At 44.5% G+C, this 22912-nt stretch overlaps 1 protein-coding gene across 1 annotated transcript in view; it reads right to left on the bottom strand.

Moving 5' to 3' along the window:
* Positions 1-22912, bottom strand: part of LOC126481214 (band 7 protein AGAP004871) — a 552309-nt gene that overhangs the window by 456455 nt on the left and 72942 nt on the right. Inside the window, exon 2 of the mRNA XM_050104815.1 lies at positions 3678-3882. Within this exon, the coding sequence (XP_049960772.1) occupies positions 3678-3882 (205 nt within the window). The remainder of the gene's footprint in view (positions 1-3677; positions 3883-22912) is intronic.

Here is a 22912-nt window from a genome sequence, read left to right as displayed (position 1 = left end):
GAGCTCTAACATGGAAAGTAAGCGTTTCCGGACACATGTCCACATAACATATTTTCTTTCTTTGTGTGTGAGGAATGTTTCCTGAAAGTTTGACCGTACCTTTTTGTAACACCCTGTATAACTAAAAAGAGCATAGTGTTTACCAATATACTGCAGTTGATGCTGATCAAGAAGTGAACTAGAAAGTGAGACACTAGAAGGAATAGATGAGTTTTGGTAATTGGGAGGAAAGTAACTGTCCATGGTCGAAGCAGACATGATGTAAAATGCAGACTGAAAATAGCCAGGAAAGAGTTTCTGATAAACAGAAATTCGTTAACAACGAAATATAAGTTTGATGCGTTAAGAAGTCTTTTCTGAAGTATTTGTATGAAGTGTACACTTGTACGGACGTGAACGCAGACGACAGAAAAGCAAAATGGTTTGAAATGGCTGCTATAGAAGAATGAGGAAGTTTAGATGGATAGATCGAATAACTAAAGAGTAGGCACTGAATGGAATGTGCGGAAACAGAAATTTACGACACACCTTGACCGAAATGAGGGGTCGGTAAGCGATTTCAAATGGATGTAGGTTGCCTACGTTATGCAGAGGTGAACGGGCTTGTGCATAAGATTGGTTGAAATGGCTCTGAGCACTATGGGACTTAACATCTGAGGCCATCAGTCACCTAGAACTTAGAACTACTTAAACCCAACTAACCAAAGGACTTCACAAACATCCATGCCCGAGGAAGGATTCGAACCTGCGACCGTAGCAGTCGCGCGGTTCCAGACTGAAGCGCGTAGAACCGCTCGGCCAATAAGAAGATTAGCGCGGAAAACTGTATTAAAACTTTCTTCGAACAGCAGATCACAAAAACAACTACTCTTTTACGCTATTGATAGATTTATACACTGTTTTCACTTATAACGACTGCTAGACTCCTTGCTTTTTATAGCCAGCTTATTTTAACATATATAGATCCTCTCATTACTGATATCAAAGCGACTAAAAGTAAACTTATGTAAAAAAAATCTTAAACCGCATTACGGCTTTGGAGGCGCAATCGTTAACTTCGGATAATCGCTTACCGAAAACAGAAGTTTCACCGCCTTTGTCCCTTGCAACTGGACCAAGATCAATACCTGCACAGCTGTTTAGGTCTACCCAAATGGGATGTCGGCGCTCCTCAAAGTTTCAACGTAACAGCAGCCGTGTACTGCGATCGACCAAACGCACCGCGCACTTACCCCAACTACACGCCGATGCGCGCGCATTTGTGTTGATGCGCATATACACACAAATCCGTTAGACTGAGAGTTCGTTAGCGTTTCGTGAGTCCCACGTGCTAGAAAATTAGGTTACTGCGCGCGTAGTAGGTGACACCTTTCACTTACGTTTGGTGTAAAGGAAATTGTCTTTCCGGTATTCGTGTCGTGCCCATCACTGAAGTAAATGATTAGTTGCACGAGACTCGAGACTCGCAAAACACCATCGGTATGAGAGGGCAAGGGGCTGCCACAGAGAAGGAAAGAATAATTAGGCAGATGGTAAGAAAACATGGCATCACAACCCATCCTAGTAGCTCAGAAGCTGCACCACTGCTCAGTACAGCTTTGTACGGCTCAATTAACGATTTTTCTCTGTTGCCGTGCCTGATTGTGACCTTACTTTTAACAGAATAATGGTACAATAGGGTTTACCTGTCATCACTTTTTCTTGCACTATTTTCTGCTCTTCTGCGAAAATCTTACAGTAACATATTGCACCAGCTGTTTCGCTGCGTGCTTAATCTTCCTGCTTTTGTTCCGTTCGAAGGAAGGTGGTGGTTTTCTGTTGCATTCTACACCCTGACGTTCGCTAAGATTCCAAATTCTTTTGACTAGGAAGTCCGTCTTCCGGCTGTTAGTAAAATAATATTGGGTGACTAATAACGATTATGTAACGTGCCGTAAATGCTGCTGCAGTGATGAGACGAGACAAAGTTCGCCTTTTCGTTGAATTCAGTGTCTCTTTACTACTTTTTATCTCAGCGCTAGCATGGCTGGTGGCAGTCAGCTCTCAGTTAATAATAGTTAATAATCAGTTTCAGCAACGCTTCTGGAAGAGTAATCGACTCACGGTGTGAAAAGTCCAATATTTCAGCTGATATTGTTGTTGGTTGCAACATTGGTGTGTGTAGCGCAATATGACGCAATGACACATCCGTAACACTGGTAATGAGATCAATCTTTCAAGGCGTTTCTCAGAAATGATTCAGCCACTGATCGATGACTGAGAAACTCCCTTCTCTTTTTTTTTTCCGCTTTTGCTGTATTAATTTCGTTTGTTACGAAATAAATCTCGGGTGAACAGCCTGGTATGAGTGTCCATAGGACACAATATTTCGGCAATCGACCACGTTGCCATAATCAGGTGCGCTGATGTACCTGTTCACCCGAGATTTATTTCGTCTTGAAATACGCCTGGAGAAATTGAAGAACCACAATTTTGTTTGTTGATGGCTAGTTTCAGCCTTCCAAGCCAGCCTCAAATGATTTTGTGGTTCTGTACAAAATAGTACACATTATAATTACACAGCAAATGCGAAAAATACCAGAAAATTAATAAAATGAGTTAATGGAAGTGTTTACTTACCTTTTTACATGCTAAATTTGTAAGATTCAGTTGTGTTCATGTGCGTTTTGAATCATTTGTAATTATGGGACGTGTGAGGCTACCAGCAACCCCTACTCGATGTGACGTGTTCTATGCAGCCTATTTCCGTTCGCATAGGTGGTGTCCTATCAGCACCGCACATTGGTGGCTTCGAGAGCTCCGTGAACTTCGCGTCATTCAATGAAAAACGTTAAAATTACGCCACCAACTATTAACAAGGAAGCAATTCCGAAAGATTTTGTGCAGCGATGATTCATGGACCGAGCGTCAAGAATGTAACTGGGACAGTAACACAAAATATTAACTTGAGCTAAAGCAAGAAGTCCGACGTGCACTGTCGAACTAATTAACAAATTTTTCAATTTAAGTCTGAAAATGGGTCTGTGATCATATTGTGACACTTGAGAGATTAACACACGCAGCGCGCAGTTTATTATTTCAAAACGCATCGTTCTGTTAATAACAAAGGGACGGTCAGCATTGGTCGTTGAAGTAGAAATCTTTATTACCGTTGCAAATCGGTTTCAGTCACAGAATGACCATCATGAGTGCTGGTATTAAAGCCCTGTGAACTTATAAAAACAAGCAGTAAAACTGTACTATCTGTACATATCAGAGAGCAGTACTTGTCACACCGAAGGTACAAATTCAACTGGGCTAGCGGCATAGAGGGACCCTTTTATTTTAGAAATTGGGTTGGTCTTACCTAAAATGACACAACAGTAATCGGAGCTAACGTTCAATAAAATACGGCGAACTGAAAAAAAGGTTAACGACTCGCATTTTATTGAAACAGAGTAGTTTGTTAGCGTTAAACAGATATTGACGGTATGAAAGATGTAAGAGCTGTTGCACATCTCCGCTGTACAGGCACGACGAAATCAAAGACAGGACGCCCAGGTGAGTTCAGCGCAATCCGTACGAAGAGCGGAGACACTTGCTGTTCTATTATTAGGAGCTGGTGACTCCGAGCCAGCGAGAAGGCGTGGCGCGGCGGGGGCGGCAGGTAAACAGAGAGGCGGCGCCGGGCTACTCACCGCCGATGACGATGCGTCGCTCGTCGGGGCGGCGGAAGCTGTCGAGCGCGATGCTCTCTCCGCCGTCGGCGGCGGACATGCCGGCTGCGATGCCGTTCCCCGCGGCCGTCGTGACGGGGGGCAGCGCCGTTACAGACGTGATGGAGGCGGGCGCGCCGGCGTCGGTGAGGGCGGCGGGCCGCACGCGGGCCGTGGACGAGACGACCTGGGGGCAGGCGGAGGCGGCGTCGCCGTGTGGAGCGCGCACCTCGGGCGGCAGAGGCGCGAGCACAGTAGTGCCAGGGGCGGAGGCTGCGGCCGCGGCAGTCGCGGCGCATGCGCAGAAGCCGCGGGGCGCGGGCGCTGCGCCGCGCCGGGCGGCTGGACCTGCTCTCTCTCTACTGGCAGCATCCGGCAAACTTGTCCCTCCGTCACGAGCTAGAAGCGGGCTAACGAGAACTCCTCCAATAACTGCGGCTGCCTTCTCATTTCCTCGTGACGGGAAAAGCGATAATACACACCAGGAGTACAGCGTTCCGAGGAGGATCAAGTCCACATCTTTACCTACCACATCTATACTACTGGCCATTAAAATTGTTACTCCACGAAGATGTGCTACAGACGCGAAATTTAACCGACAGGAAGAAGACGCTGTGATATGCAAATGATTAGCTTTTCAGAGCGTTCACACAAGGTTGGCGCCGGTGGCGACACCTACAACGTGCTGACATGAGGAAAGTTTCGAACCGATTTCTCATACACAAACAGCAGTTGACTATCGTTGCCGGGTGATAGTTGTGATCCCTCGTGTAAGGAGGGGAAATGCGTGCCATCACATTTCCGACTCTGATAGAGGTCGGATTGTAGCCTATCGCGATTGCGGTTTATCGTATCGCGACATTGCTGCTCGCGTTAGTCGAGATCCAATGACTGTTAGCAGAATATTGAATCGGTGGGTTCAGGAGGGTAATACGGAACGCCGTGCTGGATCCCAATGGCCTCGTATCACTAGCAGTCGAGCTGACAGGCATCTTATCCGCATGACTATAACGGATCGTGCAGCCTAATCTCGATCCCTGAGTCAACAGATGGGGACGTTTGCAAGACGACAATCTGCACGAACAGTTAGACGACGTTTGCAGCAGCATGGACTATCAGTTCGGAGACCATGGCTGCGATTACCCTTGACGCTGCATCACAGACAGGAGCGCTTGCGATGCTGTACTCAACGACGAACATGGGCGCACGAATGGCAAAACGTCATTTTTTAGGATGAATCCAGGTTCTGTATACAGCATCATGGTGGTCGCATCCGTGTTTGTCTACATCGCGGTGAACGCACATCGGAAGCGTGTGTTCGTCATCACCATACTGGCGTATAGCCCGGCGTGATGGTATGGGGTGTCATTGGTTACACGTCTCGATCACCTCTTGTTCGCATTGACGGCACTTTGAACAGAGGACGTTACATTTCAGATGTGTTACGACCCGTGGCTCTACCCTTCATTCGATCCGTGCAAAACCCTACATTTCAGCAGGATAATGCACGACCGCTTGTTGCAGGTCCTGTACGGGCCTTTCTGTATACAGAAAATGTTCGACTGCTGCCGTGGCCAGCACATTCTCCCGATCTCTCACCAACTGAAAACGTCTGGTCAATGGTGGCCGAGCAACTGGCTCGTCACAATACGCCAATCACTACTCTTGATGAACTGTACTATCGTGTTGATGCTGCATGGGCAGCTGTACCTGTACACACCATCCAAGCTCTGTTTGACTCAATGCCCAGGCGTATCAAGGCCGTTATTGCGGCCAGAGGTGGCTGTTCTGGGTACTGATTTCTCAGGATTTGTGCACCCAAATTGCGTGAAAATGTAATCACATGTCAGTTCTAGTACAATATATTTGTCCAATGAATACCCGTTTATCATCTGCATTTCTTCTTGGTGTAGCAATTTTAATGGCCAGTAGTGTATACAAACCAGCTTGAGGTGCATGGCAGAGGCTACATCCCATTGTACCAGTTATTATGATTTCTTCCCATTCCATTTACTTATGGAGCACGGGAAGGAGGGTTGTTTGAGGGCCTCTGTGCGTGCATTAATTATTCTAGTCCTATCCTCATAATCCCTTTGTGTCCGATACGTAGGGGATTGTAGTATATTCCTAGAGTCATCATCTAAAGCCGGTTCTTGAAACATTGTTAACAGTCCTTCTTGGTATAGTTTACGTCTATGGTCAAGAGCCTTTCAGTCCAGTTCCTTCAGTATCTCTGTGACACACTCCCACGGATTAAACAAACCTGTAACCATTCATGCCATTTCAGTATCCCCTATTAGTCCTATCTGATATGAGTCCCACCCTCTTGAGCAATATTCTAGAGCCAAAAAACTGATGTCTGCCGCCTACTTTACCCACGAGTGAACCTATGTGATCATTCGATTTCATATGCTTTCAAACTGTTACACACCGTTATTTGTATGAGTTGGCCGATTCCAAAGGTGACTCGTTGATATTACAGTCACAGGATATTACGTTTTTTTCGTTTTGTGAAGTGCACAATTTTACATTTCTGAACATTTAAAGCAAGTTGTCAATCTTTGCACCACTTTGAAATCTTATCAAGATCTCACTGAATATTTATACAGCTTCTTTCAGATAGTACTTCATTATAGATAACTGCATCAGCTGCAAAAAGCCTGATGTCTTCAAGGTCACTAATACATAACATGGACAGCAAGGGTCCCAACACACTTCCCTGGGGCGCACCCGAAGTTACTTGTACATCTGATGATGGCTCTCCATCCAAGATAATGTGCTGTGTCCTCTGTACTAAAAAGTCCCCAGTCCAGTTAGAAATTTCACTTGATACTCTATACGATGGTACTTTTGACAATAAGCGTAGGTGTGATACTGCTTCAAATGTTTTTGGGAATTTATGAAATACTGCCCTACTTGACTGCCTTGATACAAAACTTTCGGTATGTCACGTGAGAAAAGCGCGAGTTGGGTTTCACGTGTTCGATGTTTTTTGAGTCCATGCTGGCTGGTATTGAGGTGGTCACCCCGTTCAAGATACCTCATTATGTTTGAGCTCAGAATATGTTCTAAGATTCTAGAGCAAATCGATATCAGTGGTATTGCACGGTACTTTTGTGGATCACTTCTGCTACCCCTGTTGTACACGGGTGTGACCCGTGTTTTTTTCCAAGAACTGGGCACGGTTTATTGTTCGCGTGATCTACGACAGATTATAGTTAGAAGACGGGCTAACTCAGACGCAAATTCACTATAGAATCTGGCGGGTATTCCATGGGACCCTAGGGCTTTGTTCAATTTTGATGATTTCAGCTGTTTCTCAGTACCACTAACACAAATACTTATTTCACTCACCTTTTGAGTGGTACAGCGATTAAATTGGGGCAATTCTCTTTCCTTTGTAAAGGAACATCTGAAAAAGGGGTTTTTCTTTGCTACCCTCAATTTCAGTTCCAGTCTCATTCGGTAGGGGATGGACACTATCTTTGGCTCCTCTAACATCCTTTACAATTTATTTGGATTCTATGAAAAATCAGTTGAGGAGATCCTACTACGGTAGTCAGTGAAAGCATCACACACTCCCCTCTTGACAGCCAAACGCGTTTCATTCAGCATCTCTCTATATACAGCCCTATGCTTTGTTTTACATCTGTTATACAGTAATCTCTGTTTCCCTACAAGATTTTTTTTACGGTGACTGTAAACAATAGAGGTTCCCTCCCATTATGGACTGTTCTACTGCCTACATATCCATCCAGTGCGTGGTCAACTATTCTTTTAGACTCGAGCCAAAGTTACTGTACGTCATCCTAGCCTGTGCTGAAACTTTCAGATTCTTTACTGAAGTGCCAAAGAAACTGGTACAGGCATGTGTATTCAAACGCAGCGATATGTAAACAAGCAGAATACAGCAATACAGCGCTGCGGTCGGCAATACCTGTATAAGACAACAAGTATCTGGCGCAGTTGTTAGATCGGTTACTGCTGCCACAAGGCAGGTTATCAAGATTTAAGTGAGTTTGAACGTGGTGTTACCGTGGGGGCACGAGCGATTGGACACAGCATCTCCGAGGCAGTGACGAAGTAGGGATTTTCCTGTACGACCGTTTCATGACTGTACCCTGAATAGCAGAAATCTGGTAAAACAAATCTCTGGTATCGCTGCGACCGGAAAAAGATCCTGCAAGAACGCGACCAACGACAACAGAAGTTAAACACTTCCTCAAATAGCTGCAGATTTCAATGCTGGGCCATCAACAAGTGTCAGCGTGCGAGCCATTCAATGAGACATCATAGATATGGGCTTTCGGAGCCGAAGACCCACTCGTGTACCCTTTATGACTGCATGACATAAAGCTTTACGCCTCGCCTGGGCCCGTCAACACCGACATTGAACTCTTGATAGCTGGTCGGACAAGTCTCGTTTCAAACTGTATCGAGCGGATGAACGATGAACGTGTCCGGGTAGGGAGACAACCTCATTAATCCATGGGCCCTTCATGTCAGTGGGGGACTGTTCCATCTGGAGGAAGCTCTGTAATGGTGTGGGGCGTTTGCCGTTAGTGATGTGGGACCCCTGATACGGCTAGATACGGCTCTGACAGGGGACATGTCTGTAAGCATCCTGTCTGATCACCTGCATCCATTCGTGTCCATTCTGCATTCCGGCGGAGGTGGGCGATTCCAGCAGGTCAATGCGACAGCCACACGTCCAGAATTGCTACAGGCTGGCTCCAGGAACTCTTCTGAGTTTAAACACTTCCTCTGGCCACCAAATTCTGCAGACATGAACATTATCGAGTATATCTGGGATGCCTTGCAACGTACTGTTCAGAAGACATCTGCAACCCCTCGTACTCTTACCGATTTATGGACAACCCTGCAGGTTTCATGGTGTCAGTTCCCTCCAGCACTACTTCAGACATTAGTCGAGTCCATGCCATGTCATGCTGCGGCACCCTACACGATATTAAGCAGGTGTAACAGTTTCTTTGGCTCTTCATTGTATGACACTACTGACTTTTTCATCTATCTACGGCGCATGGCGGTGAGTACTTCCTGTACCACTTAACCCCCCCCCCCCCACCCCTCCTCTCCTGTTCCGGTCATGAATGGTTTACGAGAATAATGATTGGTGACAAGCCTCCGTGTAGCCCGCCCGGATAGCTGTGCGTGTTAAAGTGCCGCGTACAGGGACGGGGAGGTTGTAGGTAGCCTGTTTGTATGTTGGCAGCGCTATAGACCGTGTTAATATCGCAGACAGCCCTATGCGCCCTCGGCAAGAGATCCTGTGGTTGGACGGACTAGCAGATAGCGATTGAATAGGGAAGTGTATGGACATGATATTCTTAGTGGAGACTCTGTGTTGGTGGGACATGCATTGTTAAGTGAGATGAAATGATGTGTTTATAATACGGAAGGAAATGTATGACGATGGATGTTTGGTTGATAATGTTTGGGCACTGGAATTATTGAGAGCTATACAATATTTGGAACTGGATGTCACATGAAAAAGGTGAAATTTGCTAAATACTTTGTTTGCTCTTCACCAAAATATTTCTTCCGCTAACCATATGTCATCTAGTAGTTAGAGTCTGAAGTAGAATCTTTCAATTTAGCTGGCTGTAGTTGCTACTTGCTGTAACTTCTCTAGTTCGTGTTATGAATATTGAAATGAGTTTAGACCATTAACAGAGTTGGAGGTAGTTTCATGTTTCTTTAATTTCAAATTTTTTGGATCTGTATTATTGTTAGGATTTCTGGCAATTCAGGGCCATTATTTTGTGTTAGTTATTGGAAGTCATGTTGCCAATGTAAAGCAGTCAGATTGCGTTGGGCTTGTATATTATGGGTAATAAATTAATAGGTTAAATTTGAGTTGTCTTTGTCAGGGGAAATTCTGTAGGCCAGTGTTTGATAAAAATAATCAAAGAGGTAGTTTTCAAGGTGCGCCCGCCCTGTATCGAATTCGCCCGGCTGCAGCCCACTCATCACCCGAGTCTGTTATCGGGTACAAGTGGACTCGATTCGCTCAGAAAGGAGAGCGAGCGCACGAGGTCGCAAGTGTAACCGCGGACTCGCGGGTTTCCCACTACATACGAAAACGTTTTGAAAGAAATTTCTGCCATAGAACCGCCAATTACTGTTGAAGTATTTCACACACTCGTGATCTCGGCCTTATAGCCATTCTCAAGTGGAAACAGAAATGTCAGAAAATGTCTAACCTACTAAATGAAAGAAGCAACAACTGGGCGTGATTATTATTGTATACCGATATAACGACTGATCCGTTAGAAGTGAATGCATTTATATAGATAAAACAATTTTGGAGACTGCTGTAAATTTATTTCAGTATTTAATTTCAGTTCAGGTATAGTCTTAGAATTATGTCGACATACACAAACTTTCGAGTTGTTATCGAGTCTGTAACGACGGTACACAGAAAACATAACTTGATGATGAACTGCAGTCTGTAAATAGTGATGAATTATTTAAAAAAATTACAGAAATGAACGATAAGTGACCCACCTTGCCGTTAGCCCATAAACGCAAGTTGCCATGACCAAATGAATACAGAAATAGCGCGCTTTTTAGTCGCAGGGATATATCAATGACGTTGTTCTGTGTTTGGGGCAGCACATGTGTTTTCTGATGCTGGAAGTTTAATAAACAACAATACAACCATTTGTTTGCATTGGACGAACAGAATTTGTATGTTTTTCGTCTTAAGCGTGGACTACAGCATGAAACTTATTCCAAATATCACTCCTCACTTGTGTACTTTCCATCAATTGATTTTCGTCTTACAGCGTACGCAGCCTCGGAAAATACAGTTTCGTTAAACACCATCTCATCCCGACAATCGGTCATTTCGCCTTCTCAGTGCTACTTTACAGTAGCAAGATCGCGTACTCGTCTTCCATAGTAACAATAAGTTGTGACTAACCTTACACTCCAGCTTGCTTCAGGAAGAGGGAACGCATTGACGGGTATGAAGCGACAGCAGCGCCACAGTCAGACTCGCGGACCTTCAGCGGGAACGAAGGAAGCCGGTTAGCACCGGCGTAACAGCGGCGCCTTAGATTGTGAAGTACGCAACCCGCAACATCAGATTCGTACTCGGTCCGTTCCTGATCTCTACAAGCGGGTACCCAAGCACGGCATCAGTTGCACGATTTGCAGAACGTTTGCAAAACTTTTGCTCGCTTTCACATGATTAACGCTACATGGAGACAGTAGGGGTACACATATTCTGTGCTGGAGGGTAATGGGGTGGTGACAGGAATGGTATCTGGACACCCTTTAAACTAACCTTTAAACTAACCACGCCAAAACTGTTAATAACCATGCCGAACCTGCGCCGATGCAGGGCAAAGGGACGAGGAGAAGACAAGCTGTCCTCCGAGTTGTAATGTCTCTAGTTTTACCATCACAGTCTTTTGCAAGATATATGTAGGAACAAGCAGTATATTGGCTGGCTCTTCTAGGAACGTAGATTATAGGAATTATAACTGTAAACCGCACCAGGGCATTCAGGTATAATTCAGTTTAACTCATAGCGCTTTTCATAAACCTGACAGCTGTGGCAACCAATCGATCTATTCCAAACTTAGTGTTTCAAATGAAATCTGCTTTGTTCCTGACATCCTTGTACGTAATGAAATCTGGTTCCGATGTAACATAACAGCGATGTTTTCGGTCACTACACAAAACTACTGTATGTTACATGTCCATTTTCATGTTGATCCTGTTAACATTATGTGCTTTATCGATTTTTGGTGTGTTTCGAATTTTCGTACATATCTTTCAGAATTTGTTCCCAGTTCTACTAACATGTATTGTAAGTCAGAACCACAGCTTAATAGGATATGTGAAGGTGGCTTACATCGACTAATCTAGCAAAGTCTAATATGACAAGCCCCTCATCTTAATTTTCAAATTTTCTATAAAATTCTTTTGAACCAACTGACATACTTCATTCCGAGCAGCCAGTCCAAATACCTTGCTTCTGGTGACAACTAGTTTTACTTCAGACACGATGTTTTCATTACTATTCACTAATTAAAACATCGATGAAGACGTATCAGTAACTGGCTTCACGTTTTGACTAGACGAAATCCAGCCACAGTTCTGTAATCTTCTAAGTATATGCACTAGAGGTGTGGATTTAGAATTCTACATTATTAGTGAAGTCTTAGTTTAATAAACAATAGACCGATCTCAGTGCACAACACCTTCCTTGCAGAGTCTGCCTCTGCAGTTGGCTGAGCATACCGGTGACTTACTGAATGAACCTACATCTACATCTAAGTAATTACTCTGCTATTCACAATAAAGTGCCTGGCAGAGGGTTCAATGGACCACCTTCAAGCTGTCTCTCTATCGTTCCACTCTCGAACGGCGAGCGGGAAAAACGAGAACATAAATTTTTGTGTGCGAGCCCTGATTTCTCTTATTTTATCGTGATGATCATTTCTCCCTGTGTAGATGGGGCCCCCATCTCGTGGTCGTGCGGTAGCGTTCTCGCTTCCCACGCTCGGGTTCCCGGGTTCGATTCCCGGCGGGGTCAGGTATTTTCTCTGCCTCGTGATGGCTGGGTGTTGTGTGATGTCCTTAGGTTGGTTCGGTTTAAGTAGTTCTAAGTTCTAGGGGACTGATGACCATAGATGTTTAGTCCCATAGTGTTCAGAGCCATCTGAACCATTTTTGTGTAGATGGGTGCCAACAGAATGTTTTCGAAATCGGAGGAGAAAACTGGTGATTGAAATTTCATGAAGAGATCCCGTCGCAACGAAAACCGCCTTTGTTTCAATGATTGCCACTCCAAATCACGTATCATGTCTGTGGCACTATCTCCCCTATCTCGCCATATTACGAAACAAGCTGCCCTTAGCTGAATTTTTTCGATGTCATGCGTCAGTCTCACCTGATGGGGATCCCACACCGCGCAGCAATACTCCAGGATTGAGCTGACAATCGTAGGGCAAGCAGTCTCTTTACTAGACCTGCTGCACATTCTTTTTCTGCCAATAAATCGCAGTCTTTGGTTTGCTCTTCCCACAACATTAGCTATGCGATCGTTCAAATTTACGTTATTTGTGATTGTAATCCCTAAGTATTTAGTTGAATTTAAGCCTTCAGATTTGTGTGAATTACCACGTAATCGAAATTTAGCGGGTTTCTTTTAGCACTCATGTGAATAACTTCATACTTTTCTTTATTCAGGGTCAACTGCCACTTTTCGCACCATACGGATATCTAATGCATTTTGCAATTCGTTTTGGTAATCTGATGACTTTACAAGACGGTAAATGACAGCATCATCTGCAACAATCTAATAGGGCTACTCAGAGTGTCTCCAATGTCATTAATATAGATCAGGAACAACAGAAGGCCTATAACACTTCCATGGGGAACGCCGGATGTTACTACTGTTTTACTCGATGACTTTCCGTCTATTACTACGAAATGTGGCCTTTCTGACAGGATATCACGAATCCAGTCACACAAATGAGGCGATGTTCCATATGCACGCTGTTTGCTTAGAAGAGGCTTGTGAGGGACGGTGTCGAAAAGCCTTCTGAAAATGTGAAATCAGTTTGACATCCCCTGTCGATAGCACTCATTACTTCATGAGTATAATGAGCTAGCTGTGTTACACAACAACGATATTTTCTGAATCCGTGCTGACAATGTGTCAATAAATCGTTTTCTTCGAGGTAATTCATATCGTTCGAACACAGAATATGTTTCAAAACCCTACTGCAAATCGACATTAGCGATATGGGCCTGTAATTCAGCGGATTACTCCTATGGCCCTTTTTGGATATTGATGTGACTTGAGCAATTTTCCGGTTTTAGGTGCGTATCTTTCTGCGAGCGAGCAGTTGTATATAATTGCTAAATATGGAGCTATTGTATCAGCATACTCTGAGAGGAACCTGATTGGTATACAGTCTGGACCGGAGGCCTTGCCTTTATTAAGTGATTTAAGCTGCTTTGCTACACCGAGGGTATCTACTCTTATGTTTCTCGTCTTGGCGGTTGTTCTTGATTGTAGTTCAGCAATATTTACTTCGTCTTCTTTGGTGAAGGAGTTTCGGAAAACCGCATTTAGTAACTATGATTTAGTGGCAGTGTGATCAGTGAGGTCATCGTTGTTATTGTGCGGTGAAGGTATTGATTGCGTCTTGCCACTGGTGTGCTTTATGTATGACCAGAACCTGCAACATAACACAGCACCCTCTTTAGATCTTCCCCCTTTCCTCTGTCAGTCCTCCCTGAGTCAGGTACGACGCTGACGAGCAATATTCGCGTATCGGTCGGACAAGAACTTTTTAAGCTACCACCTTTGTGGGCGGACCACACTTTCTGAAGATTCCTCCAATGAATCTGTCTGCCGTCTACTTTACCTGCTATAAGTTTTATGTGGCGGTTCCAATTTAAATCACTCCGTACTCATGCGGTAATCATAAATAACGAGACTTTCTGCTTATTCCTGTGCGCTATTCGTCACATTTGTTTATGCCGAGAGCTAACCTCCAATCCCAGCACCGAGCATCACTCCTCCGCAAGTCCTCCTGCATTTCGCTACAATTTTATAGCTTTGAGATCTCCGTTTGTGTAACACTTTTATCCACAAACAGCCTCATGGAACTTTCGAACTTATACACTACGTCATTTGCATATACATGCTGATTCACTGACGATGTTACAAACTGTCAGGGAATTGGAGGAGGGTAAACGTATTAGTTGGAGGTGTGGGAGCCTAGACGGAAAACGACCGAGTCGAAAACTACATGTGCAGATCGTTCTGATACGTCTGACAATGGAATACATTACCGGTACTGTTGTTGCAAAGACTGTAGGCTAAGCAAGTTTCAGAGGTGGTAGTATGGACGAAAACAAGCTAAAAAAATGTAGTAAACATGGGTCCTAATAAGCATATCTTAATAGCTATGAGCACTCATTTATCTTTACTACTGTGAAATACATCTTTTCTATTGAACAAATGCCCTTAGTTCTTCAGATGCACATTTCAGAACCCATATTTCCTAGACTTTCTTTTGTTTAGGTTATTACTACTTCTTCTAGAAGTATGGAAACCAAAGAACTTGCAACAGAAGAGATGTGTTCAAAGATTCATTACAAGAGATGTGTTCGATGAAGAAGAACCTCTCATAGCTGTTAAGACACGCATTTCAGAGCGCATGTCTACTACACATTTTTCTGTTGTTTCGGTCCATATCACCGCTAACAGTTTCCTGCCCTGCAGTTTTAGCAGCAAATTTACCGGCAATGAATTCCTCTGTCAGACGTATCAGGACGATTTTCGCTTATAACTTCCCACTCGTTCGTTTCCTGACCAGGGTCCCTTACCTCAAGTTGATGCATTTACTCTTCTCCATCATCCCTGAAAGTCCGTAACATCATCACGAACTCACATTGTATAAAAAATAATAATGGTTCTGTAACACTCACTTGCGGTACATCCGAGGTTACTTTTACGTCTGAAGATTTCTCTCGGTTAAAAATAATGTGCTGCGTTCTAATTGCTAAAAGAATGTTGTTCCCGAGGAGCATCCTTAGTCTGTTGTGAGACTTATTCCTGTTCTACCAACGCAGTTCCCACCTCTTCCCGTGAAGTCCTCACCTGAAGCCGCCCCCCCCCCCCCCCCCCGCCCTCCCCGCCCCGTCTCTCATGACAATGGTCTTGGCTGACACTAAATTCACAAGACGCTTGAGGATACCCATTGTTTTGTAACGCAATATTTTCATTATTACACTTTACACCACATGAAAGAACGTTAAGTGTTCCGAAACAGGTCGTGTATGCGATGAAAGTTGATTCAGCAATTGTTGTGCGGTTTCTTCATTTTACAAAATTATTTAAAACGTTTTAAGAGCTTTCACATAACAATTCGGAGGAAGCCCTCATAGATTTTGTTCAATATGACATCTCAGTTGCAACGGGATCCAAAGCCGAAGTGAATTTTCGTGCGACAGTGGAATAGCCCAGTGACTATCGGAACTTGCCTTGAATTATCCTTTTGGTTTGTAATAATTATTACTGCGCAGTTTCAGTTATATATCCGTTTCCAAGTGTATGGTATAACCCACCAGATTAACATATTATCTGGACGTATTTAATATAACAGGTAAAACTTACTTTGGTCGTACATTGTTAAAATGTAGTAGTGTTACGAGACTTTAAAATAAATAGCATGATATATATAGTGTTTCTTGAACATAACGAACCACTTTGTAAAGGTATAACACTAGAAAACCTGTATAAATACGAGGGCTATTCGGAAAGTAAGGAACGATAGGTTGCGAAATGGAAACGATAGTGAAAATCAAAACTGTTTTATTTGCAACAGTTAGCTACAGCTTCCAGCTACTTATCTCCATAGTCGCCGATCCGACTTAGACGTTTGTCGTAGCGTTGTACCAACTTTCCTATACCCTCGTTACAAAAGGCAGGCGCCACTGCTTTCCGCCAATTCTCTACGCTGGCCTACAGCTTGTTGTCTGTGCCAAAATGTTGTCTTAGTAGCCAGCGGTTCATGTGAGCACAGATGAAACTCAGAGGGAGACAATTAAAGACTGTATTGTGGGTATCAAACATTTCCAACTGAAAACGATGCAGGAGCATCTTCATTGCCCCTGCAGAATGCAACTGAGAATTGTTTTGAAGAAGAAAACGCACGACAGTTATGTAATGTTGGCTGCATAGCTTCAGGCGAAATTTCTCACCAGGGCCTCGTACTTGGCGGGAGACACTATTGTTCTAGGTATCTTTATGTGCTCCCTGTGTGCTCAGAACTAAAAAGAACGACGTAAGACGATCTACTGTCATACTAGAGACACTGCGCAACACACCTGTGCAAAACTTCATCGGATTTTCACTGTGGTTTCCATTTCGCGACCGATCGTTCCTTACTTTCCGAATAACCCTCGTATTTTTCCCTAATTCTTTTGTTTTCTTAATTATATTTAGTACTAAATTCTGCACATTCAGTCACACGCCCATCAGAGCATAAATGTTTCGACGAAGTTGTGCATATTTTTAGTATAAGAGAGCTTGCTTTGCACTATCAAAACTGTGCAACCGAGTGGTAGGGCGTTGGCAGGGAAAACACTGATTGTTGAGGGAGACGGCGTAACTGGTGTGAATGTATTCGTTTGTAAATATATGGATGAACATTTAAATTAATAAACTACCGGAAAAAATTAGTACTCCCTTTCAGAGGTTTCCAGTTCACTCAAGATTTATCGTTGCAACGTAGCATGTGGAGTACAGGAAATGATTACATTTGCACATCAGTAGCACAAGCGGTTCAGAGGTACCAGGTATCGATCCATACTGAAATACCAATATCAGTAAGTGGTTTAGCCTCCACCAGCTAAAACAGGTTTTCTAGTGTTACACCTTTACAAAGTAGTTCGTTACGTTCAAGAAACAGCGCAACAGCTGCTGAATCAACGGTCTTTCATCGCATACTCGACTTGCTTCTGAATACACTCCTGGAAATGGAAAAAAGAACACATTGACACCGGTGTGTCAGACCCACAATACTTGCTCCGGACACTGCGAGAGGGCTGTACAAGCAATGATCACACGCACGGCACAGCGGACACACCAGGAACCGCGGTGTTGGCCGTCGAATGGCGCTAGCTGCGCAGCATTTGTGCACCGCCGCCGTCAGTGTCAGCCAGTTTGCCGTGGCATACGGAGCTCCATCGCAGTCTTTAACACTGGTAGCATGCCGCGACAGCGTGGACGTGAACCGTATGTGCAGTTGACGGACTTTGAGCGAGGGCGTATAGTGGGCATGCGGGAGGCCGGGTGGACGTACCGCCGAATTGCTCAACACGTGGGGCGTGAGGTCTCCACAGTACATCGATGTTTCGCCAGTGGTCGGCGGAAGGTGCACGTGCCCGTCGACCTGGGACCGGACCGCAGCGACGCACGGATGCACGCCAAGACCGTAGGATTCTACGCAGTGCCGTAGGGGACCGCACCGCCACTTCCCAGCAAATTAGGGACACTGTTGCTCCTGGGGTATCGGCGAGGACCATTCGCAACCGTCTCCATGAAGCTGGGCTACGGTCCCGCACACCGTTAGGCCGTCTTCCGCTCACGCCCCAACATCGTGCAGCCCGCCTCCAGTGGTGTCGCGACAGGCGTGAATGGAGGGACGAATGGAGATGTGTCGTCTTCAGCGATGAGAGTCGCTTCTGCCTTGGTGCCAATGATGGTCGTATGCGTGTTTGGCGACGTGCAGGTGAGCGCCACAATCAGGACTGCATACGACCGAGGCACACAGGGCCAACACCCGGCATCATGGTGTGGGGAGCGATCTCCTACACTGGCCGTACACCACTGGTGATCGTCGAGGGGTCACTGCATAGTGCACGGTACATCCAAACCGTCGTCGAACCCATCGTTCTACCATTCCTAGACCGGCAAGGGAACTTTCTGTTCCAACAGGACAATGCACGTCCGCATGTATCCCGTGCCACCCAACGTGCTCTAGAAGGTGTAAGTCAACTACCCTGGCCAGCAAGATCTCCGGATCTGTCCCCCATTGAGCATGTTTGGGACTGGATGAAGCGTCGTCTCACGCGGTCTGCACGTCCAGCACGAACGCTGGTCCAACTGAGGCGCCAGGTGGAAATGGCATGGAAAGCCGTTCCACAGGACTACATCCAGCATCTCTACGATCGTCTCCATGGGAGAATAGCAGCCTGCATTGCTGCGAAAGGTGGATATACACTGTACTAGTGCCGACATTGTGCATGCTCTGTTGCCTGTGTCTATGTGCCTGTGGTTCTGTCAGTGTGATCATGTGATGTATCTGACCCCAGGAATGTGTCAATAAAGTTTCCCCTTCCTGGGACAATGAATTCATGGTCTTCTTATTTCAATTTCCGGGAGTGTACTTAAAGTTCCATCACCTGGCGCTAACTGCAATAATGAAAATATTGTGTTAGAAGGCAGTGGGTATCCTCAAGCGTCTTGTAAAGAATGTCAGATAAGGAAGTATACAATTACAATTTCTAAAATAAAATAAAAGTGAGAACAGGCGCTGATCTGGCGTCCAGTCCATCGTGCAGATGGCGAATATTGTCCTGGGATACGTTATTTCACGTCTGATCGTCCTGTTCACGTCATTCTATAAGAGCTGTTGGATGACAATTCGAGCGTGTCACTTCTCGTCCCATCATTTTCCTCACGTGCTCGGTTGGAGACAAGTTCGGAGATCGTTTTGTCCGGGGAAGTTGCTGCGCGTTTTGTAGCGTACGTTGTGTTTCATAGCCAATGTGTGGGCGAGCATTATCCTGTTGGAACGTCACATAACCTTCCCACTGCAAGAACGGCAAAAGAACAGGTCTAACAGCATTCTGCACGTACCAAGTGCTGGTTAGCGTCCCCTGTAGGAACACCAGAGGTGAGCAAGAATTGTAGCTTATCGCACCTCAAGCCATAAGGCCTGGTCTGGGGCCTGAGACAGCGCTCGACAGGTCTACGTCGTACACGCGAACGACCATTACTTGCCTGCAAACAGAATCTGCTTGCATAACTGAAGACCAGGGGCGTCATTCCATCTTCCAAGTGATCCTCTAACCGCACCAGTCGATCCGCACAAGTCGGTGCTGTGGAGTGAGTGGAAGACGTGCTAGAGGCGTGCATACCTGTAGTCCCACTGCTAACAACCGGTTGTCAACAGTTAATTTTAACACGTCTGGGTTCACAAGCCCTCTTATCTGTGCTTTGGTACCTGTACAATGTGCCACTGCTGCCCTTACAATACGGCGATCCTGGCGGGCGTCTGTACTGCGTGGACGTCCAAAATCTCATTTACAGGTTTGAGTGTTCACGTGACCACTGACACCAGTATCGACGCACAACTGACTCAGCACGTCTAACCTGTGTGGCAGTTCTCCGAAACGACCATCCCGCCACTCGGAAGGCCACGATTTGACCCCTTTCAAACTTGCTCATCTGGCTGTAGGAAGCACGAGTCCATCTCGGTGGCATGGTCGTCTGCTTGATTCACACGTTTGCACCACACTGAGCCATATGGCTGCGAGCATTCCCTGTTAAAGGATAGACACAGACGGCGCTCTGGTAGCTATATCACTATGGTATATGTTGGCGGGCGACGTTGAAATTATTATCACTACATCTACTACCTGCAGGTGGCATTTCCTGTCATCGGATCAAAATCGATGTCGTCTTTCTGAGTGTAATAATTTTTTTCCCCCAGTGTATGTCTACTGTATCAATGTGAACTGCAGATAGGTGATGCCCAATATGGGTTGAACTGTGACCTGTGCACTGCGCTTTTATCTGTGGATAAACTAAGACTGTTTTCGCATGTGCGATGGGCTCCAATCTGTGGGTCAGGTATGAAACAATATATATTCACTGTGTCAGGTTTTCACATTTTGAGGACTATACGTGGATGTAAATAAACCTTGAACTTCGTCATATCAGTCACTGAACTGACACTGTATCGTAGATGGCTCGGAATATGGAATTATATAGAGAAATATACTTCGTAAATAAGTCAGTGCCACGTATATCAAATTGTGCACACTCTGGAAGTGGAATCCCACGATATCAAACGGATATGGTGACGTTATTTTCACCGCAGAATAGTGAAATACCAGCACTGAGTATCATCGGCACCACACACGTCTCGGAATCCTGCTACGAGATGAGGTGTAGCCAAAGGACAGATTTTTGAAATATAATCTACATAAAATCAGGCTCTCAATAACAAAACTTATGTAGTATCTGCTTTCTCTTTAAAACATATTGTTGTTCTACACGTAACATTGTAATTTCTCGAGCTAAGATAACATCGTCCTTACAACAGTACCGACATATACTGTAAATATGGTGTTTTCTCCACACTCCTTCTTACAATTTTCCATATTATTTTTAAAACAGTAGTCACATGTGCTCCCATTCAATCAGTACATTAACCACGTTTCGCAGCTTCGGTTTCTCACCCACTAAATATATATTTTTCTGAAGTAGCAGACGGAAAAACCATCATTGTACGAAGTGCGCACAAGCTATTACAAATGTGCTTTTGTTTTGATTGGCCGAGAACCACGACCCACGTGGTGTTTGAAACTGAAATGGTTCAAATGGCTCTGAGCACTATAGGACCTTACTTCTGAGGTCATCAGTCCCCTAGAACTTAGAACTACTTAAACCTAACTAACCTAAGGACATCACACACATCCATGCCCGAGGCAGGATTCGAACCTGCGACCGTAGCGGTCGCGCGGTTCCAGACTGTAGCGCCTAGAACCGCTCAGCCTCCCCGGCCAGCGTTTGAAATTGACTGGTGACGTACACATCTTTGGGATGTGGTTTGTCTACAACAGCACACGATTTGCGTGGGTTGGGTGTGTCAGTGTATTTCGAGTAATTGAATACAGGCCTGTGCCCATTGCATACTTATAGTTCAATAACACTGATTTGTGCCAACTATATTCAGTGTCGGACATGTTATTGATTATAGTTTTCGCATATTTGGGGAAATGTACATGGCGAGTTTATCGATGCAGATTTATTGCGCCTGAGTTGCATAGTATATTTAATTTCATTCTTTTTGCCCAGAATCCTACACGTAGAATTAATCACTGCTAACCAATATTAAGTTCATTCAGTGCAACATACCAAGATTAGGTCACCACTTAAATACACGGCCGTTTATATTATTTAAATTTAAGTCGACCATTCCCGTCATTTGCAAGTATACTTGAAAGTTGAAGAAACAATGTCATGTTGTTTGTTTATCCAGTTGTACTTGAAAATGATACGTTACGTTGAAGAAAGTGCTATGTTACGTTCATTTATCCAGTTATACTTCCAAGTGATATGTTACGTTCAAGAAACATTCTGTGTCACGTTGTTTATTTTTAAGTTCGACAACATAACTGCATTTTGAACAATTTACAAGAACGTGAGTTTTGAGTGTAAGCTAAATATGTCATTTTAAGGGGTTACACCACAAGGCTGCACAGCCAAAACCAGCGGAGAAGCAAAATATAAGGATATCCAAGTTATGATAACCAGTGCAGCGGGTTACTGTCAGTCATATACTTTCCGTTTCTGAGAAAGATTTTTGTATGTTCTCATATGAAGAAGGGTATGCCTTATTGCTTCCGTCATGCGTTAGCCCTTGTTGGGCATATTGCATGTATATATAGTCTTCCCATTTTTTGCTGATCTTCCGATACGTCTTTCACCTTGCGGAATATACTGCCAAAAGTGTATTCGTAATATCGACTCCTGAATTCGCAACACATGAAATATCGATTTCCGGCTATTTTCTTCAGCCTTTCTGTTTATATCAAATACTTTAAGTTATTTACTAGTATGTATATTTCTTTGATAACCTAACTTTGTATATCCTGCTATGTTCCTGAAGAATTTCGTTGGTGTGTAATCTTATTTTACATGTTCTTGTTTTTACGTTACCTGAGATTCACTCGCAAACAGCAATGTTGGTCCTGACATAACTTTATAGACTTTATATTAAGTTTCTGTTCTTACTTTATTTTGGAGATATCTGTTGATGGTACTGCTTCGATAACTGAACTCTTTGATCTAAGTACTTTAACATGGTCTCTAAAAATTTAAATCTATCTACTTGCTCTATTTGTTTTATATATCTGTTTTTATCCTTATTCCAAAAGATTTCGGGCTTGCAGCCGATCATCGTTAGCTTCCATCCACGATATTTGGAGTGGACATCTGCCAGCCATCCTGAGGTGAGCCATCGAAGACTGACGAAGACGCCCTCCGTTCCGTAATATGTAGCGTGCAGCGAGTATTCCGCGCATGCGTCAAAATCATATGGACAGACGAACCACACCGCCCGCCAGTAGCGCCCTCGCTGGTGGAACTGCAGAACTCAGCTGTCTTCGGCGTTGTCAATTGCCGCGGCCATCGGAGTACTCTGAGGTCTTCGTCTGGAGCAGATCTTAGAGATGACGGGGTTCCACGCATTATCTAGCTGGTAGCCATTGTCACGGTTGATAAGATTGTCTGTCATGCGAATTTCCACTGATTCTTTTATGACGGAGTCCCAATAGGATGTTGCTGTGGCCAAAATTGTTGTCTCGCCATACTCCATTGAGTGTCCATTGGAAATGCGGTGCTCAGCAATTGCAGACTCGCTAGGTGG

The sequence above is a fragment of the Schistocerca serialis genome, chromosome 5 (assembly GCF_023864345.2).
Source record: "Schistocerca serialis cubense isolate TAMUIC-IGC-003099 chromosome 5, iqSchSeri2.2, whole genome shotgun sequence".
NCBI lineage: Eukaryota > Metazoa > Arthropoda > Insecta > Orthoptera > Acrididae > Schistocerca > Schistocerca serialis.
This window is presented reverse-complemented; position numbering and strand designations above follow the sequence as displayed.